Source organism: Terrapene carolina, unplaced genomic scaffold (genome assembly GCF_002925995.2).
Source record: "Terrapene carolina triunguis isolate 2854851 unplaced genomic scaffold, T_m_triunguis-2.0 Scaffold22, whole genome shotgun sequence".
Lineage (NCBI taxonomy): Eukaryota > Metazoa > Chordata > Testudines > Emydidae > Terrapene > Terrapene triunguis.
In genome coordinates this window covers 12,976,369-13,000,911 of record NW_020664373.1, presented here as the reverse complement: position 1 = coordinate 13,000,911, position 24,543 = coordinate 12,976,369, and the positions used below count along the sequence as shown (strand labels likewise).

Sequence of the window (24,543 nt, the reverse complement as noted above, 5' to 3'; positions counted from 1 at the left end):
AACAATGCCATGCAAATGCCTGTTCTCATTTTCAGGTGACAATGTAAACAAGAAACGGGCAGTATTACCTCCTGCAAGTGTAAACAAACTACTTTGAGCTATTGCTGAACAAAAAGTAGGAATGAATGGATTTGTAGGCTCTAAAGTTTCATATTGTTTTATTTTTGAGTGCAGTTATTTTTTTGTACATAATTCTACATTTGTAAGTTCAACTTTCATGATAGAGATTGTAATACAGTACTTGTATTAGGTGTATTGAAATACTATTTCTTTTGTTTCTTTTTTACACTGCAAATATTTGTAAATAAATGTGTTGTAATTGAAATCAATATATCTGAAAATGTGGAAAACATCCAAAATATTTAAAATAATGTATTCTATTATTGTTTAGTAGTGCAATTAATCACAATTAATTTTTTAATTGCTTGATAGCTGTAATATGAATACTATGATATGAAAATTAAATGAGAATAGATGAATTTAGAAAATCGGGTACTCCTCTGCATTTTTGCAAGAATTGCCTGTGTTGGGATGTGGGAATTTCATTACTGTCACTTATGAGGGATGAATTCTGCTGATGATGCATAAAGATGTAAATTAGGGCAGAATTTAACCCATTGTATACCGTTTGAGTAGGAACAAACAAATGTCTTATAGGGCTGCCATGTTTCTGTATGTGTCAGGATTTTCACCCTAGCAGCGGAGATTTATGTAATGGGAAGTAAAGTCTCTTTTGAAGGCATTGGATTAGATTCTATCACCCTTACTTATGATGAGTAGTATTTTACTCATTATTGTGGGGATTGTTTACGTAATAAGGTACTACTCACTATGAGCAAGAATGGAAGAATCAGGCCCATTAGCTTGAGCCAGGCAAGACCTTTTCTGTATGGGACAGATTCTATTCTCAGATGCACATACATAACATACTTAGAATTTAATGGCATTTGTCTGGGCATATCTAAGAATCTGGCCCTTTGTATTTATTCAACTACCTATAATGGCTTCAAAGTTAAGAACAATATTAAAATAATTTAATTTGCTTAAATATTCTAGAGGGAAGTGGTTTTTATAGATGAAAGTCTTGAGTGGTGTTAGAAATGTCCAGCTGGAGAGGCGTTGTGAGGTTTTTATTTTTTTTACTACATTAGTTTATTTTATCAATTGTTCTCTTGAGTCCAGCAATTTGAAAAGTAGTTGCGGTGATCTTTGCGTATTTTCTCCAGCACTTGAGGCAGTGGTTTAATTCATGTTGTTGCTGGTTGAACTGAAAATTAACATCCTGATGAGTTGGCAGGATAGGCTTATTTGAAATTAGTGTATCAAGGGGAAATTGTAATAGAGAAAAGGAACCAAAAGTGGTTTTGCAAAGCTTACCTGTTGGTTTCATGACAGAATTCCAGTATTGGCAGCCAACAGCAATGGTTGAGAAACCAAAATTGGTCAGTACAGCTGTTAACACCAGTGCCCCCCCCAGACAATAAATAAATTAAATAAATAATTCAGAATTGTTCTGCTCAGTTAAATTAAGCAACTCCAGAGGTCATTCTACAAAGCAATAAACTGATAGTTTGTTGTTTACTAAATGGAAAAAATGTTAACTTCACACTTTCCTCTGTGATCCAAACAAGCTTATTCATAAGAGACAGTACAGTACCCTTTACGCAGAAATCTGGAAGATGGCATCACGGTTATTGGAAGATAGCATTGAAACAGAAAAAGCTGACTGGTACTGGGTGGAACATCTGTCTGCTTTGCAAATTGTTTCGTCTCTGTTAATATATCTTGCAAAACATTGGCATTCATAGGTACATTCATTTCTGTAAATGATGTACTGATATGTGAAACGAGTAGGCAAGATACAACAGGTGTTAACATTTATTTTTAACTTAGTTACTAAAGTCTGTATAGAGATTAATGTGTTTCACTGTTTATTATTTTATCTACCTTGAAAAGGGGCTTTGCAAGCATTTTGATAAACTGATGATTGAAAGGTAGCTTTCAATTTAATTTCAGCTTCACTATGTATATCTCCCATCCACTGGAATCCTCCTGAAACAAATAACAAAACAGTAATAATCAGCAGCGAATCCAAACAGAAGTCACTGTGCCTCCTCCAGCAACACTACAATACAGGGATTTCCTTTTCTTCTGTGATAGAAAACCAAAGCATAAAACCCAACCACCATCACTGTAGTAAGCTGTAGCAGTGTATTTAGGATCTTTGCTGTTGTGCTGGTCATAACCTATATTAATCACCAGCTTCTCAAGGCTGACACAGTAAGTTTATTCAGTGTTTTTTAAAAACACTGTGCCTGGCTCAATTGCTAATCTTTTTTGTCCTCTTGGATTTTGTTAAATGAACTTCAAAATTTGCCACGACTCCCATTCCCCTTCTTTCCCTCCACCCAGAAGCACAGTAGCTTAATGACTACTTAGCTTTGTTTCTTCTCATTACTGAAACCACCACAGAGATTATGAATTGGAATGTGTGTATACCTTGTTGCTATTTCAGGGAATTAGGTGGTATTGCCAGGCAACTGTTAAGTGAAGGTATTGTTTTGTGATTAATGACCACAGCAGCCATTCTGGAGTGAACGAAATCTCTGTTTTTTTCAAGGCTACCTAATGCATCCTGCTCTTCAGAGTAGATTTAAATGGCTTTGATTACATCATTGATTTTAATCATTTTTTTATTCTTAAAGAACAACTCATTTTCACAAGACGGTATATGACAGCAAAAACATCTGATGCATATGCTACTGCCACTGTTTGGTTAACCAAAATATTTCCAAGTTAATAATCAGTTAACTTTGTTAAACTACATTTATTAATAATCTTCATTTTGCCAACATGGGAATATTTCATATTCTAGTTTAGTGAACATTTTATGTATTCATCAAAATGTATAAGGTGTATTGTTTTCATCAGAGTTAAATTAAACCAGTAAAACCAGCATGATCAAAAATGTCTATTAAAATAAAGATATGTTAAACTTATGGATGCATAATTAAACTGATATGGGAGAGTCAGAGCATGTTTCATATTATAAATGATTGAGTAAATAAAAGGGATAAAATTTAGTGAATTTTGATAGGATCCTATTTGTACTTCACTGGGAACACTTTGAATGATTCAGCTCTGGTCATTAATTTGTGGCTGGGATGGTTATCAATTAGTAAGTGTTGAGGTGGTAGCAATATCCACTTCTTCAAGAGTAGGATTAGGCAGGCCGTTTGTTTACTTTTAAGCCCCTCTGTCCGATACAGAGACAAAACCAGATGTGGTTTTGTCAGGTATCACACAGGCGGAGGCAGGCCCGTGTCATTCTCAGAAGTACCAGAATGTCCGGTATTTTGGGGATGCATGAGTGGTCACCCTAAGTAAGAAACCTTCCCTGATTCTGGTACCTGTACTGAGACTATGGGCACAAAAATGAGATGGAGCATATGCTTGCTGCTTACAGTTTAACTGTAGGTGTCTCTGCCGTGTTTCTTGAAGTTTTATACAAACTGAATTTGAAAGATTATACAAATATATATAGCTCTCTTTTAATTTGTTCTGGACAGTCTTCTGTACCCTCAGACTGTCTCTACAGTTCTCTTTAGTCCTATGTTTACAATTTAGGCTATGTGATTATTTCATGTATTTTATCATGATTTTCCATTTGGATTTAGAGGTGGTTGAACCAACAACATGAAGGTTCAATTCAGATAAATTTCTAAAGACCTTCCCTATCCAGCTTCCAGCTCCTTTCTTTACCCCCAGAGGCATAGTTCCTCACCTCTGAAGATCGCATCCTTCTGCAGCAGTTTCTAGTTCAAATCCTAGGTCATCTTACACATGCTTCATCCTCATCTCCTGGCAGCAGTTGCATGTTAAACCCAGTAACTCCTCTGCTGAGTCATGCTGCTGCATTTCCATTCATTCTGAGGCTATCTGGTATTTATACGTGAGGGAGCTCGTCTAAGCCCACTAAGCCAGGAAGTCTCAGAGCACAGGGAAGAATGAGTGAATGCAATCATAGTTGCAGGATGCTGTGTTGGGGGTCCCACTGCTCAGTTGCTACCAACAGAGGAGTGGATAATGGGATACATAATGGGAGGCAGTATGTTCTAGAGAACAGAACACTGGATAGGGACCTGGGCGCTGTTCCCAGCTCTGCCATGGCTTGCTGGGTGACCTTGGGTAAGTCACTTTACCTGTCTGTTTCAGTTTCTCCATCTCTAAAAAGGGAATGATGAAACTGACCTCTCTCTGTAAAGCGCTTTGGGATCTACTGATGAAGAAGGCCAGATAAGAGCTAGGTATTTATTGATTTATTCATTTGTTCATTCTCTTTTGGGAGCAGGTGAGAGAACAGGCTGCCTGGCAGAAGACCTTTACTAGGGCAAATGTGTTGTGGCGGGATCTTGGTGAACACTTTCTGAATCTCAACAAAGATTAGGTTGGGAAACAAGTGAAAGTGGTCCCAGTTTGTCCAATCCCTGTCAGGATAGAGGAGTTCCTTTCAATCGTATTAAAAAAATCTATTAGACACAACGTCACTGAGCCCATCTTTCAATTTATGATAGAATGTTTCACTCTTCTTGTCCATGCCTATAGGTTATACAGTGTTCATTTACAGTTTAAATTCAAAAATAGTCAGGCAACACTAAAGATAAAGTTCTGGTAGTAGTGTTAATTTTGCCGTGTTGGACATTTGTATTATTTTTGAATCTGCACCTGGTTAAATGTGTGGCTTAGTATAGTATATTACTCTTTCTGTTGTATCACATGGACATAAATATGCGAGATCTGCAGCAAAGTCAAATTAATGTTACTGTTTACTTATTATTTATTGTTAACTGTTCAACTTCGATGTTATAGTGTTTACATTTTTAAATTTAATTACTTTCAGATTCACTTAATTATCCTCTTCTGTAAGAGTCTTCTATCTGCAGACTTTCTATGATTAAACTACTCATTTGGTGTCTAAGTTTTGTTTACAGCTGTATAGCTTTTGCTTCCAATTCAGGATATGCTTATATCACAATCTTTTTTGTCACGGATAGTTTTAGTAAAAGTCACGGACAGGTCACGGGCAATAAAGAAAAATTCACTGAAGCCATGACCTGTCCGTGACTTTTACTAAAAATATCTGTGACAAAATGGGGATCTGTGGGTCCCCACACCACCTGCAGCAGGGCAGCTGCGCGGCAGCTAGGAGCTTCGGGGGGCTCCCACTGCAGGTTCTGTGTTGGAGCTCCCGGGGCCCCCCCATCGCCTGCAGCAGCTGGGGGCTGGGGGGACCCCGGCTGCCTGCAAATCCCAGGATTCCCCCGTCGCCTGTGGGAGCTGGGAGCTGCGGGGTTCCTCTGCTGTCAGCAGCTGGGAGCTGCAGGGTACCCCCGTCACCTGCAGCGGCTTGGAGCTCCAGGGACTGCCAGAGGCAGCAGGGGTACCCCGCAGCTCCCGGCCCCCGCGGGCAGCAGGGAATCCTGCAGCTCGAGCACCATACGCTGAAATCACAGAGGTTGCCGGAAGTCACGGATTCCATGACTTCCGCGACCTCCATGACTAAATCGTAGCCTTAACGATTAGTACTTCACTGATATCAGTTGTCTGTCAATTACACAACTCTGGCTTCTGTTGTTGTACTTAAACATTATTATTGGACCATTGTGTTCATGTGGCTCCACTTATCAACTAATTAAAGGTTTAAAAGTATTAATCCCACCGGTGTTCATTTTCCTTGGTATATGTTGCTTCCAGTAATCTCTACTGTAATCGCTGCTGACGTGCAGTCTTGATATAACCACATTGATACACATTTCTGGAAAATAGAAAAAAAATTGAACTGTATGACCTGAGCAATGATTTTTGTTTGGGGAATCCTGTGAGAATTCAATGGAATAACACAAGTATTTCTGCCAGGCTTCCAAGATCCTCACAGCTTTGACCAAATAAATCTTAGTCATAAAATTCACAATAGCAGCCAGCTGAGTCAGCTCAGAAGTCTAGCTGTGGTGTCTAGTAAGAGAAAATATACTCTTCAGTAATGGTGGAACATTAGCACATACCTAGTGAAATATTGCATAACCGCAGTGGCATAGTGTATAATGGATTAAACATGTTTGAGAGTCCTGCAGTGTTCATAATTCAGCTGCAAACATACAAACAGGGCACTTGACACAGCAGAGCTAAAAGGTGCACTTAAAAATTAGCTGCAAAACAAACAAAGCAGCCTTTTATTGCTCCTTTTTAGTAAAAAGAGAGAGTTTCAAAGATTGATCGATTGATTTAAGGGGGTGGGCGAATCTTACTCTTTATATTAGAAATATCAGCTCTCAGCTTGCATCTGTTTTCTGCTGGATCTGGGACCCATCAGAGGTGGGATTTTATTTCTTCTGCCCTGAGTATCAACCACCCTTCCAACGGAGTGATTAAGAGAATTAGAGCTCAGGTTTCAACATCCCAGCTGTGATGTCACAATTCAATTCCTATGAATATTGCCAAAGACCTCCAGGATAAAAGGGAAATCAGGACCTGATATTTCTGTTTTTGTGTGTTTAAATAGGAGATGGACATTAAATCCTGATGTAGTCAATGGCAAAACTCTCATTCACTTAAATAGGGCCAGGATTTCACCTGGGGACTTTAAATGCCATATTTACAAGATCTCTAAGGGCACCATCTAGTTTTTGTTATCCTTTCCCTTTTAATTAGAAAACTTCAGCTTCACAAAAGCACCCAAAATAATTATTCACTTTAAAAAAAAAATGCTTTAAATTTAGTCAGCAACTAACCTGCATTTCTTAAAATCTAAATTAACAAATATGAAAACACACTAAAATGAAAATACTTGGTGCTGTAATTGCCCCAGCCAATGGCCAAAAATGGTCAAATCTAAAACTCCATCAGTATCATGAAACACAGTAAAATACAAAGATTGCTAAAAGCATAGTGCAATAAGTGCCTGCCCCTGTTGTATAATAGCTTTAAAAAACTGCAAACTAAACTTAAGTTTTTAAAGTTGGTTTCCAGTATAATCACAATAAAGAACAGCTTGTCTAGCCACAGTTAACAGCAGATTGAACCGTTTCCTCATAGATACAGGTTTAGCTTCTGAAAGAGGGAAGTGCAACGTAAAATGATTAAAAAAAAAAAATGAAGTAGAAGACAAGAATTCTGAGCTTCGACATGCAAAGGTTCCTCAGAATTGTCCTGTCAGAAGGGATCAGCTTTGCAGGTCACTTTTAGAAGGGGCTTTTCTATATTATGTCCCCCTTTCAGATAGGCTCCCTGGACCTCAGTTTCCCCTATGTGATTTGCCCAAGTCCAGACAACAAGATAAAGACAGAAAGAGGAATAAAGCCCAGTGGCCTGGTAGGAGCTGCTAGGTGATCAGCACTTTTGAAAATTGGGCCACTTATTTAGGTGCCTAAAGATGGATTTAGAAGAACTTTAGACTCTTATTACTGAAAATCTTGCCACAAGTCTTCTGGATTCTTTGCTCCAGCCCTTGCAGTCTAGCAGTCTTTGTACATCTCTGGCTGCTGAGAGAGGCTGGCAATACTTTTTTTAAAAAGAAAAGCAGGAAAAAATATTGATTGCAGAGATACCTGTAAATGCCTGATAGACCAGCCCCAATTACAAAATTGTACATGGTTTGTGGGTTTTCTTATGGTGGAATTATGATGATTAATTCTTTAAAAGATGTAAACAGTCACTCCATGGTCCCAGATTACAGAATTTCTGTACTGAATGTAACTTTACCGTGTTATAGGCTGTTGTACTGCCCAGGATGTCTTGAATAGGTGATGAAAAATTAAGATTTGCAATGTATAACATACTGAAACAACATAATATACTGTATATTAATTTAAATTATAATTAGTTTGTATTAATGAGATTAACAGCCTGACTCTCATTTACAGTGACAGGGAAGTGTGAAGGGGCTTTCAGGCCCATGGGAAATTAATTTACAACTATATGTCTCAGGAGATACATTTTAAATAATCTCATTTGGATTTAAATATTCTGATTTGTTTTAAATAATTGATTTGTGTTCACTGTACTGCTAGCTCGCATTTCAATTTCTCCAAAACTAGATGTTTTGGATCTATTGCTGCTCTCTGACGGCAGTATGTCTGTCAACACTATTAGTTTGACCTATTTTTAATTGTTGGCTGAGCTTTCAGTGACACTTGACAACCATTAAAGATGACTTTTTGTTGTTGTATGCAGTGTAGTTGTAGCTGTGTTGGTCCTAGCATATCAGAGAGACAAGGTTGGTGAGGTAATATCAATATGGGACAAACTTCTGTTGGTGAGAGAGATGAGCTTTTGAGCTTACACTGAGCTGTAACACTCAGTACTGTCATGTGTTGGGTCACAGAAACTCCCTTGGGACTGCCACCTGATGTACTGAGACTACCTCTGAGCCCGTTTTTCCTGGCAGCTTGGGACTTCAGTACCCTGTCTTGTGGAGCCAGACACGCTAGCCTGCTGCAAACGCAGACCCAGGTTTGAACCACGTCCCCCAAAAGCTGAAAACTTAACTGAAAACAGCTTAAGAAGTGCTCCTGTCTCTAGCACCCAGATACCCAGTTCCCAATGGGATCCAAACCACGTATAAATCCATTTTACTCTGTATAAAGCTTATACAGGGTAAACTCATAAATTGTTCGCCCTCTATAACACTGATAGAGAGAGATGCACAGCTGTTTGCTCTCCCAGGAATTAATTACTTACTCTGGGTCAATTAATAAGCAAAATGTGATTTTTATTAAATATAAAAAGTAGGATTTAAGTGGTTCCAAGTAATAACAAACAGAACAAAGTGAATTGCCAAGCAAAATAAAACAAAAAACATGCAAGTCTAAGCCTAATACAGTAGGAAACTGAATACAGATAAATCTCACCCTCAGAGATGTTCCAATAAGCTTCTTTCACAGACTAGACTCCTTTCTAGTTTGGGCTCAATCCTTTCCCCTTGTACAGTCCTTGTTCCAGCTCAGGCGGTAGCTAGGGGATTTCTCATGACTGCAGCCCCCTTTGTTCTGTTCCACCCCCCTTATATATCTTTTGCACAAGGCGGGAATCCTTTGTCCCTCTCTGGGTTCCCACCCCTCCTTCTAAATGGAAAAGCACCAGGTTAAAGATGGATTCCAGTTCAGGTGACAAGAACACATATCATTGTAAGACTTCATTACCCACTTGCCAGCACACACGTATACAGGAAAACTTACAAATAAACAGAGCCATTTACAACCAATTGTCCTGGTTAATGGGTGCCATCAAGATTCCAAACCACCATTAATGGCCCACTTTGCATAACTACAATAGGACCTCAGAGTTATATTTTATATTCCTAGTTTCAGATACAAGAATGATACATACATACAAATAGGATGAACACACTCAGTAGATTATAAGCTTTGTAATGATACCTTACAAGAAACCTTTTGCCTGAAGCATATTCCAGTTACATTATATTCACACTCATTAGCATATTTTCATAAATTCATACGGAGTGCAACGTCATAAGTACATTTCCCCGACCTGAAGAAGAGCTTTGTGTTGCTCGAAAGCTTCTCTCTCACCAACAGAAGTTGGCCCAATAAAAGATATTAGCTCACCCAGCTTGTTTTTGTTGTCTCCTTTTCATATTAATTGTTAACTCCAATACTTTGTTCAAGTAGTTTTAAAATTCTATCATGGCATTTCCTGCTCACCTGTGTCTTTCACGTAGAAGATTAAATTATTCACATGGAAGAATGTCTTCCTGTTGGAGGTGGAAAGGTTCTTCCAAGTCTCTAAATATGGGTCCACGGAGATGTCAAGGCTGTCCTTAAGAGTAAGATTTACAGCCCCAACGAGTGAGATTCAAGGCTCAAGAGTGAGACTTTCCAAGTGGTGTGTTAGGTCATTGCTTAAAACAGTGAGTCTCATCTTTGGTCCTCGGCGACATCCAGTAGTGCAGGTTTTTAATCCAACCAGCACTTCATAGTTTGTTTTAAAATGTACACTGCTTAATATTGCATATGAAATACTTAAATATCCTAATTCATATTAAAGTATAGAATTCTATATGCGATGCAAACCCAGTGGATTTTAATAAAAACAATTATTTGCTGGATGGAATAAAAACGTGGCCTGGATGGTTGGAGATCCCTGAAGACCAGAGTTAACAGCCCCATCATTTAGGCAAATGGTCTGTGGACAGAACAAGACAAATATTCAAAAATAAACTGTTTTTATATAAGCCTAACCAAAAACCCCTTGTTTTATCAATAGAACAATATGTTTATTTTGCGTATCACCTTGTCATAGTGATCATCCATTTGAAAAAAAAATTACAGAACAAATATTTGGTTTGTATATTATTGCTCATATTACATTTACAGCAAACTAAAATAATCAGATTCGAAAATAAATACATGCAAAATAAATTAATTAAATAATTAAAATAACACACAACAAAACAATACATCAAATTAATGTAAAATAAATAAATTGAATTGAATTGATTTGAAGCTAATAAACCACAGATAAAGGATTCAGATTCCACATTTCTTTTAATATCTAGCTTGATTTCACATTTTATTCATGTGTTTTGTTATATTGTCATGTGGCTCCTTTGCAGTTTTTCTTTTGGTGGCTCAAACTTGAAACATGGCTCAGGATTTGCCTGCTTCACTTGGATAAAAGGGGAAAATGTCCCATCTAATCCAGAAGACCAGTAGGGATTCTGACATTAAGTTATGCCCACATAGTGTACATCCTGTATACACACTGAGGGATATCTGATTTCTTCATCAACTGAGAATCAACAAACTCCTCTTGCAGCTTCTCTATCTCAGGTGAGATTGAACAAGTGCTGGTATCTGCCAACAATGTGCTCAGCCTGTTCAAAAGTGCAGTTTTCCTTAATATCAAATTCACAAAAGCTGCCATCTTTAACATTTCATCCTACAAATGAAGCTTCTCACGCTGTAGTTTGCCCACCTCTGCTCTTGCTGGACAGAAGAACTTCTGTTTTGCAAGAGGACTAATATCCTCTTGCAATCGATTCCAACTTTCCATACACCGTATTTTGTGATCAAACCTACAAATGCTGTTTGTCATCTCTTTCAGCACCTGAGTAAAAACATTTTAAATCTTTAAATCCTTACTCAAAATGAGTGAGATAATCTTAGGAATGTATGTGAGATTGAGATAGCATGCTAATGAGCGAGTCTCACATCCAGTGAGAGACTTGACATGTCTGGGTCCAGTCTTGTTCCCTTTGAAATCCATGGCAAGCTCCCCTTCCCCCTACCCCCGCACTGAAATCAAAGGGAGTCTTTCCATTGACATCTATAGGCTTTAGATCAAGATCCATATAGGTGTATTGATTTAAATTACTGATTTTAATAATGATTTAAATCAGCAAGCAGGAAACCATGATCGTTGATTTTAATCTTGTTTTGCATTTGTACTTAATTTAATTTTAATTTTAATTTTTAATTTAATTTAATTTAATTTTTCCAGGAAATAAGTTGATTCTTATTGGTTGGTAACCATTAAAACATGTTGATTTGCAACTAAATATAGCCTCTATGCTACATTTGGTCTCTCTCTCTCTCTTTTTTTCTCCCTCCTCTCTACCGGATTATTTTTTTTTTATTGTGGTTTTTTTTTGCTAACCAAGAGGATACACTATGTCTATACACATTTATGTAAACAATTATTCAGATTCTTAATTTTTACATTTCTTATTATGTTTGAAAATAGTGAAGGATGCATTTAATATTTACTAGATGATTAATTTTTTACTTAGAGACCAGGTGGGTGAGGTGATTTCTTTTGTTGGACCAACTTCTGTTGGTGAGAGAGACAAGCTTTTTACTTGTGATATCTGTCAAGCTCTGTTGGACAGAGATTAAAATTTAATTAAAATGCACAAAACCTAGCATTTAATGTTTCTGAAATTAGTTAAATAAAACTCCCTTATGTGCTGGATACATAAGAAAAAAGTTTATCAAAACATATTTTGCCTTTAAAACTACCAACTATTTAACAAAGGACTTATATGAAAGTTAGTAAATTGAACTGGTTGTTTCTGGTCATTATACCCTTCAGGATTTTAGAACTAGTAGATCTCATCCTTGCATATCTGGTTTTTATTCAGAGATTGAAAGGAAAAAACAAGCTTTTCTGCCTTTTCAGCTCCCGATTGGTTTATTAACTTTGAATTGAACTAGTCATTGACTGAACTAGTTGAATAAACTGAAATAAAGAAAATATTCTGTCTGCACTTGCAGAAGAGGCTACTGATGTCATAAGCTGGTTTAGCATTTCAACAAACCCTGTTTCCAGGTGCTTAGCCAGTGACTTCTAGCGGCTCAGTGGTTTGACTTTTTTTAAAGCTTGGTTGCAAAGATGAACTGCTTAATATTATTTTTTACATTAATTTAAATTATTCTAATAGACTATAGTAAGTTTATGCTTTCACATTAAGTTGTCATAATTTCAAATTTAATTTTAAATAGGTTTATTTTAATTTAAAAAAAACCCTGTAATTAATTCAATTGAAATATAATCCAATTTTTTTATTTTTAAAAAATAATCCCTTTCTAGTCCTATTGGCTCCATATGAAAAGCTAAATAAAACTGACTTTTCTCTTCAATATACCATGATTTTAATGGAAAGATTGGTTTAATAAGTAGTGAATACTGTTTAGTTAAGTCCAATACAGTTCAGTTTAATTTTATAAAGTGTTATAAAGTTATAAATATCATTGTGCACATTATTTTAATTAGCGATGGTTAAATGTTCATATTTTGGCTTCCTGTCCTAGACCCTAGCTATAAACTCTGGATTTTATTAAACATTACTGATAGTTATCCTGATAAATAGATTTCCATTTGTGTAAAAGTTTACTATGACATGTCCATTTACTTGTAAATTCAGAGGGAAGAATTGTGTTGAGAATATTAAAATTACGTGGTTAAGCACTCTGCTCTACAGATGTCAATTGAGGTTGCAACCTCAACCTTGGTTGTGTTCCCTTGTGCATATGCGTTATGATATAGACATATTAAATGGATTAAAAGATGGCTTAACTGATAGATCTCAAAATGTAATTGTAAATGGGGAATCATCATCGAACGGGTGTATTTCTAGTGGCGTCCTGCAAGGATCGGTTCTTGGTCCCTACACTATTTAACATTTTTACCAGTGACCTGGAAGAAACATAAAATAATCTCTGATAAAGTTTGCAGATAACACAAAAAATCCGGGCGGGGGGAATAATGAAGAGGACAGGTCACTGATACAGAGTGATTGCCTTTGAAGTAATTCCACTTTTTATAAAATATTAAATGTTAATGGGGCCTGAGAGAGTGGGTGTGACTCTATAGCATGGTGGTTAGGGCACTCACCTGGGAGGGGAAACCTGGGTTCCAGTTTCTGCTCCGATGAATATTTAATTACACTTCTATCCCGATATAACGTGACCCGATATAACACTAATTCGAATATAACGCGGTAAAGCAGTGCTCCATGGGGGCGGGGCTGCGCACTCCGGCGGATCAATGCAAGTTCAATATAACGCAGTTTCACCTATAACGCGGTAAGATTTTTTGGCTCCCGAGGACAGCATTATATCGGGGTAGAGGTGTATTTATAAGAAGTGGAACAGTTTCAACAGAAGAGAGACCCACCCCAGAATACCCCATAACCCAGTGGTTAGGGTGCTCTGGTGGGAGACCTGCGTTCAAGTCCCTGCTTTACATCAGGCAGAGAGGGGGAGTTTAAAGCTGGGTCTCCCACACCCTGGGTGAGTGCTTTGACCACTGGGCTGTTGAGTAAAAGGCAGGCATCCTTCCCGCTCCCTCCGGTTGTGTGGAGTTAGGTGTGCTCTGAGATACCTACTGAATCTGGTCCCTCTGGTGAGATAGACAGTATAATACCTAGTTTGAGAATCCTGCTGTGAGTTAGGAGCTGAGCAGTGTCGGGACTTAGGCAGTTGTATGCGTGCCCAGCAGCAGAAATTTAGGTGGTTAGGGGCTTTTAGGCACCTCCAGGATAGGTGGGAGCTAAGCAATGGTTTTGTGAATGCCAGTGACATCCAAGTGTTAGACTTAGGTGCCTAAAGGGGTAGTTAGGCACCCAAGACCCCCAGTGGATCTAGCTCTAGTAGGCCTAGTTATGGACCAGGACCCCATTGTGCTAGTCACTGTATGAGCAGAACAAAAGATGGTCTGTGTCCCAATCTAAGTCTGAAAGATGTGGCAACAGATGGGTATGGACAGACCGATGGGGGAGTACAATGAGACAATATTGGTCAGCGTGATGGACAGTGGTCTGTTGCCTAACCATAGTCAAGTGTCTTGCAGGCATCAAGGAGAATTCTGAGGAGGGATTTGAAGGTGGTTAATGACATAGCTTTGTGGATGTTTACAAGGCGTGCCTCCCAAGCATGAGGGACAGCCTGGGAGGTGATTTACAATTTAACAAGGGGGCGATGAATAACATCTCTTCTTTCTATTGTAGTTGTGTTAATAATTTTGAAAGCATCTTTTCAACAAGCAGAAAATATTTTCTTGGGTGTATTTCAGGAGCTGAGACAGTTAACTACGAATCTGAGTGAGAGTTGAACTTTGGGGAGCTGTATATGTCACCAAATATTGTTTTATACTTAATCTGTAGTATCTTGTGTCCTGTAAGTATGGTTTACTGGGTACTTTATGTATTAATGACTTTCACAGGTTCTGGCATGCTTAAGAATGCTGCATATTACGGGCCCTGCTCCTGCATTAAGATCCATGAGGGCAGACCCTCACATTCATGTGCATTCATGAAGTAATTGGGACACCATGCAGGCACAAGGGCACACCCTGACGGATCTGATTGCAGGATTGATGCCTAAGCTTACAGCACAAAACAATGTGAAGAACATGTTACAAAAATACATAATCATGAAATCAGTTTGTATCATATAATGCATGTATACAGGAGAGCAGAGTTAAGGCTGCATATGCAATCTTAGCAATATCATTTCTAGGGATATCATTGATTAAAAATTAATTGCAATTAATTGCAAGATTTTTAAAAAATCGCAATTAATGGCAGTTTTAATTGCACTCTTAAACAATAATAAAATACCATTTATTTAAATATTTGTGGATGTTTTCCACATTCTGCACTGCTTTGGATTGTTATCAAGCCGAACCCATCATCAGCATGGAAACATGTCCTCTGGAATGGTGGCCGAAGCATACGAGTGTGTAGCATATTTGGCACGTAAATACCTTGCAGTGCTGGCTGCAAAAGTGTCATGCGAACTCCTGTTCTCACTTTCAGGTGACATTGTAAATAAGAAATGAACAGCATTATCTCCCATACATGTAAACAAACTTGCTTTTTTTTTTTTAGCAATTGGTTGAACAAGAAGTAGGACTGAGTGGACTTGTAGATGCTAAAGTTTTACATTATTTTATTTTTGAGTGAAGTTATGTAGAAAAAGAATAATTCTACACTTGTAAGTTGCACTTTCACAATAGAGAATGCACTACAATACTTGTATGAGGTGAATTGAAAAATACTTTTTCATCTGTTTATCTTTTTACAGTGAAAATATTTGTAATAAAAATTACAGTATAAAGTGAGCACTGTACACTTTGTATTCTGTGTTTTAATAGAAATCAATATATTTGAAAATGTAGAAAAACATCCAAAATATTCATAATAAATTTCAGTTGGTATTCTATTATTGTTTATTAGTGCAATTAAAACTGTGATTAATCGCAATTAATTTTTTTAATCAAGTTAATTTGTTTTGAGTTAATTGCTTGAGTTAACTGTGATTAGTTGACAGCCCTAATCATTTCCTGACTGAGTGCTTTACCATGCAGGTTTAACATTCTACTATTTTAGGGTTTTCCTCTGCATTTCTTACACGCAAAATAAAAAATACATAAAATAAAAGCAGGAAAAAGTTATACCAAAAAAAAAATGGAGCTTCATTCTTCAAGACTTTGAATATCTGCTACCTTGCAAAAAATTGCAATAGCATTTGTAAATGACATAATGTGAAATTATTTAGCTACCCATATCACCTTTATACCCTCTTCAATGTACCTTAATAGGTCCACAGAGAGAAGTCCTCCTCTAGCACATCATAGGGTCTCTGTAATAGAGAGCCTCTCTCCTGTGAACGTTTAAGTCTTGATGCTAAGGTGCATCAAAGCATTGCATACCTTACAAAAGGGACCATCTCTTAGTCTTTTCCCACTTGACAAGGTCTGCAGAAGCTGAATAAAGGCCTGAAGCCCTTGCATCAGCCCTTACAAAGTGCAGAGGAGCCCTACCTGAACCCCTGCTGCATCGAGGTCCTGGGTGCCATTGCTACAAATGCCGTACACTTTTACAAAGTTTTCATTTCATAGTTATATTAGCCCCTAACATCTGCACAGCAAATCCTTCCATGGCTGCACACTGTATTTTTAAAAATTGACTGCATATAATAGATATGTGATTTTTTTTAAAGGTTTATAATCTTGTCCAATGAAAACCAGTTTCTTATAAAACAGTGAGAGATGCTACTTCTCTATTACAACTATATCCAGAGAAAATTTAGCATTTCAAACAGGGTGAATAAAAATCAATGATTTTTTTTTTTTTTAAAAATAGGTTTTTTCCTCAAAAAGCATTTTATCAAAAAAATCCGATTTAAATAAAAACCAATCTAAAGATAGTTTTAATTAAGATCCATTATAGCTCAAAGATATCTCATCATGGAATAGGGATTATAAATTCTAATTCTATAGTATGAAACAATATATTCATACAATGTTTAAGAAAAGTTTTGTAAATGAGTTCCAATGGTCTGGATTAGGGACCCAATTTTATGGGGTTCCACAGGCTTCTGTATAGATTATTTAGGTTAATCTTTCTATCTACCCAATGGAACTCAGTGCTCAGTCTAGAAGATACCATCAGAGATGCTTAGTTTTGCAGTTCTCAAACTGTGGATTTGTGTCTCCAGAGTTAACATGCTTGTTAACAGCAAAAATGTTTTTAAATAAATAATATATAGAGGTAAGAAATAACAGACCTCAACTCTATTGTCCTGCAAATTTGTGTATACAGAGTCAATCCCTTACCTCTCTCTAAAAGTGCAAAGTTTCAAAAAGTTCAATGAATAGAAGATTGTTGGGGATGAAATAGTTCTGGACAAGGAAAAGAAGTCTGGAAATAAATGTGAGAAGGGAGGGACATATGTTTGTTTTGTTAAAATATTATATGTTTGCTGTTGAAGAAAAAATTTAGAATACTTAACGTTGTTTTAGTTAAATAAAACAATTTAAATGTCTGTCTGGTGATGTTCTCCTTCTAATACAGCATGGCAAGAAAATCCTCCAAATATTAATGATTAACCTGTTGAATTGGAGATAGTTCACCTCCCAAAGACTTCATAAATATCTGCTTCAATTATGTTTGGTTAATGAAATAACCAAACAATCATTCATTTTCTGATATATCTGTAAAACTCATCTGAAAAGTTTTCAAAATGAATCAGTGTTTAAAAATGTATAGTGTGTACCTTCTAAAAGTGAAACCTACATCTATCTGAGTTGTGAAGAATACGGTATGTATTAAGGTTATAACGATCAACAAGAATGCACTTTTATGTAGAAAACCACGATTAAATCGAATCTTTCTGACTAGTGATTTAAATCAAATTCACCCTAATTTCAAACCATGGGCAGTTTGATTCATGTGTTGTTCAAAAATTCCGGTACTTTTAAATGGGAAAGGTGCATTGTTCACCACCTCCTTCCCACCTGCACCCGGAACTGGCTGAACTGTTTATGCCCAAACTTAAAAACAAAAGTGGGAAATTTCCATCCAAATGGTGAAATTTTCATCAAGTTGAAGGACCAAAAATGGGATTAGAATGGAAACTATATGCAACTTTAATTGCTGCAATTGTTGCAGCTACTACTGTAATGATAATTTTAGTAAGAAAATGGTTTAAAATTTAACTGCACATTGACTAGCCAAGTACAATACATTTTAATTTCACAGTGTGTCTTTAATACATCTCACAACACACAGCAGTTACAGCAATAATTTCAGTACAAGTTTGATAGTAGGTGGGAATATTGGGGCGGGGGTGGCAGGGCAGATAGAGCCTCAAGACTGATATTTTGTCTTTATTGTCTGTAAGCCATTCCAGGTGATAGTCATGATTCCTGAACATGCTGTGTTGAGAAACGTTGTGTACTAATTAGACAGAAACAAAAAACTCAGGAGAGTGACTGGCATGGGAATTTTACAAAAATATCTTTATCTTTGCTAACAACTCCTGTATGTGTGCTGCTTGTTGACTCTGAACTCTCTTTGAATCAGCTCTGTTTTCACAGTGACTAGGGCTACCATATTTGCACAATCAAAAAAGAGGACATGGGGAGGAGGAGCCCTGCTCTAGCCCCGCCCCTGCCCTGCCCCGCCCCATCCACTCCCTCCCACTTCCCACCCCCTGACTGCCCCCCTCAGAACTCCCAACCCCCCCCGCTCCTTGTCCCCTGACTGCCCCCTCCTGGGACCCCTGCCACTAACTGCCCCCTAGGACTCCACCCCCTATCTAAGCCTCCCTGCTTCTTTTCCCCTGACTGTCCCCTCCTGAGAACCCCTCATCCTAACTGCCCCCCAGGACCCTACCTGTCCCCTGACTGCCCCGACCCTTATCCACACCCCCACCCCATATTCACACCCCCGCCCCCAGACAGACCCCCGGGACTCCCATGCCCTATCCAACTGCTCCCCGCCCAGTGACAGGACCCCCAGAACTCCCGACCCATCCAACCCCCTCTGCTCCCTGCCTGCCTCGACCCCCTCCACACCCTTGCCCCCCTGACAGCTCCCCCAGAACCCCCGACCCGTCTGACCCCCGCCTGCTCCCTGTCCCTGACTGTCCCAACCCCTCTCCACACCCCTGCCCCCTGACAGCCCCCCCCGAACCCCCCCCCCCCCCCCCCCCCCCCCCCCCCCCCCCCGGTCCCCTGACCAGGGTCGACTTTAACAAAAGCCCAGGAATCGGGCTGTGCTCCGGCCGGAGTCGCGGGGCTAGGGGCCGGGCCGGAGGTGCTCGGCTGGGGCCGGGCCGGCCGCCCTAGGGCCCGAGCCGGACTGGAGCCACTGGGGCCGGCGAGCTCGGCCAGAACTGGAGCCGCTGGGGGCCGGGGGTGCTCGGCCGGCGCTGCTCGGCCGGAACTGGGGCCGGTGCCCCAGGGCCCGAGCTGGGCCGGGGCCGGAGGTGCTCGGCCGGGGCCGGGCCGGCCGCCCTGAGGCCCGAGCCGGGCCAGAGCCACTGGGGTTGGGGCTGGTGCGCTCGGCCGGAACCGGAGCTGCTGGGGCCGGGGCCGGGCCGGTGCGCTCGGCCGGAACTGGGGCCGGTGCCCCAGGGCCCGAGCCGGGCCGGAGCCGCTGGGGCTGGCTGGGGCCGGACTGGGCCGCGCCTCCCCGGAGCCCTCCTCCTCGCGTTCCCCCCGCCCCAGCTTACCTGCTGCTGCCCGCCTGCCCCTGCTTCTTTTCAGACTTCCCGCGAAGATCTGATTCGCGGGAAGCAGGGGAGGAGCAGGGGGGCGGAGCGTTCAGGGGAGGGGTGGAGGGGGAAGACAGCTGCGGGGCCGGGGGCGTGCTAAGGCTGCAGGGGATGGGGGGAGCCGAGAAGGGGCTTTGGCTGCCGAGCGGCGCCGCTTTTCGATCTATAAACAGCTGACCGGGGGAAATCCCGGACATTTTTAGAAATCCCCCCCTGGACGGCTATTTATAGATCGAAAAGCCGGACATGTCCGGGGAAATCCGGACATATGGTAGCCCTAACAGTGACCTAGTAGTACCAGTTGGGTTCTGCTTGAACTACCCATGTTGCTTCATCACACCATACAAAACAAAACAACCCTTCTGCTGTATGTAGTTCTTAGTGCTGCTAGTATGCTGTCCCCAAGGATTCTAAACCTGTACATAAGCAGGTAGCTGTTCTTGGGGCCTGGCTGATTACTTGTGTCCCCTTGTTGAAACCAAGAGAGAGAACTGCTGCATTTGTTAACAACTGCATTAGAAGAAAGAAAAGAACTGGGTGATACTCTGTGTCTCACCTTCTGTTCCTTGCTGTTCTCCATTTAGATATTTCTTTAGAGAGAGATCCAGGGAGAGAGAGAAGTGAGAGAACTAGGAGACTAATTTGAGGAACTTTGAACAGTCGGGTATATTGAATGCTGTGGGTTGATCTTTCTTGTCTGGTATCATGCTGCTTTCATGTCTTAATGTACTCTGTAACTGCTGTGAATATGTCTGAGAGTGGAACTGTAAGTTCACGATCCCCATAGTTATACTTCGCACTTCTGTAAAGTATTTTGGGATCTCAGAGTTTTACAAATATTAAGTTAAGCTCACAATACATGAGGGAGGGAGGAAAATACAGTTTCCCCTATTTACAAATGGGGAAACTGAGGTCCAAAGATCTTATGGAACTTACTCAAAGCCACACAGTAATTAAATGGCAGAGCAGAGAAGAGAACACACATCTCTTGGCTCCTTGTTCTGTGCTTTCTTCACTAAGTGTTTGTTCCTAAATTTTAAAATGTAGGACATTTTTCACTGGTAAGATTTCTCCCCGCCCACGGTTTTCTTGGATTCTCCATGTGCCTAATGCTCCGCTGTCAATGGAACTGAAGTCAATGGAGTTGCACTCATTTTATTTTTAACTTTTCTGGTTTTGTTGTGACGTGAAGTGGATTTCAAAGCATTTGCCTCTTGTCTCTTTCCCTCTACCTTTCTCACAAGAGCAGGATTAAGAAAATAGCAGTAGAGAAGAAAGTATATTGGATGGATGGGGTTTTATAGCTCCTTGTTTATTATACATTGTCCCTCTTGCATTGTAGAGTGGACCCACTTCACGCTCATTGAAGCTGTGTTGGATGGATAATTACTGAAGCCACAATTCTTCTAAACATATACAGTATATCTTTCCTTCTTCACCCCATGACTTTTGTATAATCTTTTTTTCCTGCTGGACTGCAGCATTGAAGGAGCTTCTTTTCACTCGTCCTTCTCTTGTACCAAGACTTGCATTACATTATTAGAGGACTTCCCATGTTGTTCTCTTGCTCTTTGAGCAAGTCCTGATAGGCCTTAAGAGAAGCATTAAGGACCCTAAGTATACTTTTATTTATTTATTTATTTATATAATTACCTTAGCACCTAGGAGCCCCCAGTCATGGACCAGGATCCCATTCTGCTAGGTGCTGTACAAACGCACAACAAAACGACAGTCCCCCTTCCAAAGAGATTAACATTAAATGATTACATCTTTGTGGTAGTAAGAAATTTTGAAACAAAACATCATTTCATACTGAAAAATCCAAATGTTTCATTTTATTTGATGTGAAATGTTTTATTAGTTTTTTCGGATTTTATTAGTTTTCTTTCCCCAACTGAAACAATTAGATGAAATTGACACAAATTTGCATTTCCCCGCGAAATAAATTGTATGTGAAAAATTTTCACCAGCTCTGTTCTTGGGAGTAAAATAAGACCTGTTGAACCTGTCTAAAACTGGACAGCTTGCATGAAGAGTACATGTGCACAGTGAGTGTGAGTGAGCTGCTGACCTAGTAAATGCTGATCAGAGGAGATAGTGTAAGAGGAGAGATTGGATATATAGTTGAGACGAAGGCCTTTTCTACAACTCCAGTAGCTAAACTTCCAAATTTAGAAAACATCTGAGGGATTCCTGGAGTTTGTAAGTGTACCTGGATTAGAGGCTTAATGTCTTCGTGTTCATTTTACATGCATATTAATCTTTCTGTTTTATACAAGTCAATTCACGTTGAAGATCCAGGGAAGACACACTTTTATAGCAATCACACAAAAAGATCATAAGTAAATATGCAAAAAAAGAGAGAGATTCACATGGTTTTATCAGTAGTATCCAGTGCTGCACTGATTTCTTATTCTCTTAGGCCACTACCGGCTAAATCGGCTCCGCTGCGATTGATTCAGTGGTGTCAATTTAGCAGGGTTGGTGAAGACACGCTAAGTTGATGGGAGAGCGCTCTCCCATTGACATCTGTACTCCACCTCCCTGAGCGCTCTCCCTTCAACATAGCGCGGTGTAGGCACCGCTGTAAGTTGACCTAAGTTACGTCGACTTCAGTAACTTACGTAACTGAACTAGTGTAACTTAGATCAACTTACAGCGTTAGTGTAGACCAGCCCTTAGAAATGTCAAAAGCATTTATCCTTGAGTCACCCAATATTGATTATAAAATACCATGGCAACTGACGTACTTCAGTCTGTCAAATCAGTCAACAGTTACCACTTCGTAAGTGCTGATATTCATATAATGAGGATCTTTATCTTTAGAAAAAAGTCTCTTTTTTATTTGCAGCCTCTAACTTTTGCACAGGCCTGAACGTATTCTATACAGAATGTATTTATTAGGATACAGCCCAGAAATCATCAATGTCACACAATACTTTTTATTAGTGTAAGTGAAGAAAAATAAACTGACATTTTTATGAAAGAACTGAGGTAGGTCAACTGCATTAAAATATATTTATTTAAAAGAAATTCAAATAGTCATCTGCTGTTTATTCTATACCTCAGACAAGGGAAACTTTCTCCTAAAGCGTGGGATGGGAAAATTTAAAAGCTAAGCCTTCTAGTGAAGGTAAAATTGCCTTTCAAATTTTGTCTGTATGGGACTACCCCCTGGCTTATTTTTTTTTTTAATAAAGACCAGCATTCCAAACTGGAAAAAAGAGAATCAGCAATGATATGATTTTTCTCATTCATTTGTCCTAAGGAGCATTTCTAGTACTGTCAATGAGTATTTTTGTAGAGTAAACATCATGCTGACTGCATGGAATGGAAGTCTAGGGGCATTTGGACAATAATTATGAAGACACACCTGATTTGTGTGTGTGCATTTGAGGAGATTTAATATTCCAGGTTATAAGTAAACAAATTACTCATGAAGTGAAGAAATGGTTTGACATTTTTTTCATATGGCATATGGTATGGTTCCTGCATTGCAAGGCATCTGAACAAGACATTTCCTTATTTATGACAGAGGGAGCTGTATTTTAATTGGTTTCTATCACTCTACCTCCATCATCCCCACATGCAAAATGCTGTTACTATTCTTTGTTTTGGTAAATGGTTCTTTAACCAAAAGAGGGTGGGTAGGATGTTTCAGCAGTTAAATTACAGAAAGTTTTCTCTTTCCCTCTCAGTTCCGCAACAAAGTCCAAATATAGCTGTTTGTTTAGCAAGCAATATTCCAAAACTGAATCTTCCCATTTACCTGGCTGCATTTAAATCAACACCCTAAATTTAGATTAGTGCGCAAGTATGCCATTAAAAAATATATATCTACAGAAGATGACCCTACTGATGCACTGATATTTAAAAAAAAAAGAGAGAGAGCAAGCAGCAGCAGCAGTAGTAGTATTCTTACTTGAATATCCCATTGTATCAATTTACATCAAAAGACAAAAGTATTTGGAAGGAATAATATGCTCTATGGTCCTCTGAAAAATTCTGAATATTGGTCTCTTTTGTAAATTGATCCTAGGCACATTTATTAGGGATTGCAAACATTCAAAAAGTTTTTAATAGTGCTCATTTATAACAGTGCAGTACTGCTTCATCTTCAGTGCTGTCCCATGGCGTGTGTTCAGGGGCACAGTGTAGCTGGGTTGTTTGTTCAGGAAGCCTCATTTTATTTAAATTTTCATCTAAACGTTTCACTCTGTTCTTTCATCTCCATATCCAGGGGAGAGAAATAGGAGGAGAAGATGTCAGGTGGCTTTCAGTTACATGCCTCAGAATGAAGATGAGCTGGAGTTAAAAGTTGGTGACATCATTGAAGTGATGGGAGAAGTAAGTAACTCTTATGTACTGTGTAGACACACAGTCTTCATTTGCTTTGTACATGCTGACCTTTCAGAGGGTAATATGTTTTAAAACGATTCAAAAGAGAGTTTTTTACTGTTCTTTTGTTTATGTTATATCAGTTTAGATTTTTTCCCCCCTTATTCATAGATTCATAGATTCTGGGACTGGAAGGGACCTCGAGAGGTCATCGAGTCCAGTCCCCTGCCCGCATGGCAGGACCAAATACTGTCTAGACCATCCCTGATAGACATTTATCTAACCTACTCTTAAATATCTCCAGAGATGGAGATTCCACAACCTTCCTAGGCAATTTATTCCAGTGTTTAACCACCCTGACAGTTAGGAATTTTTTCCTAATGTCCAACCTAGACCTCCCTTGCTGCAGTTTAAGCCCATTGCTTCTCGTTCTATCCTTAGAGGCTAAGGTGAACAAGTTTTCTCCCTCCTCCTTATGACACCCTTTTAGATACCTGAAAACTGCTATCATGTCCCCTCTCAGTCTTCTCTTTTCCAAACTAAACAAACCCAATTCCTTCAGCCTTCCTTCATAGGTCATGTTCTCAAGACCTTTAATCATTCTTGTTGCTCTTCTCTGGACCCT

At 39.3% G+C, this 24,543-nt stretch overlaps 1 protein-coding gene across 4 annotated transcripts in view; it reads left to right on the top strand.

Moving 5' to 3' along the window:
- LOC112108242 (SH3 domain-containing kinase-binding protein 1) overlaps positions 1–24,543 on the top strand; it is a 379,159-nt gene that overhangs the window by 187,025 nt on the left and 167,591 nt on the right. For all 4 annotated transcript variants that reach the window (XM_026648747.2, XM_026648750.1, XM_029910794.1 and 1 more), the window contains exon 4: positions 23,821–23,927. In XM_026648747.2, coding sequence (XP_026504532.1) covers positions 23,821–23,927 — 107 coding nt within the window. The remainder of the gene's footprint in view (positions 1–23,820; positions 23,928–24,543) is intronic.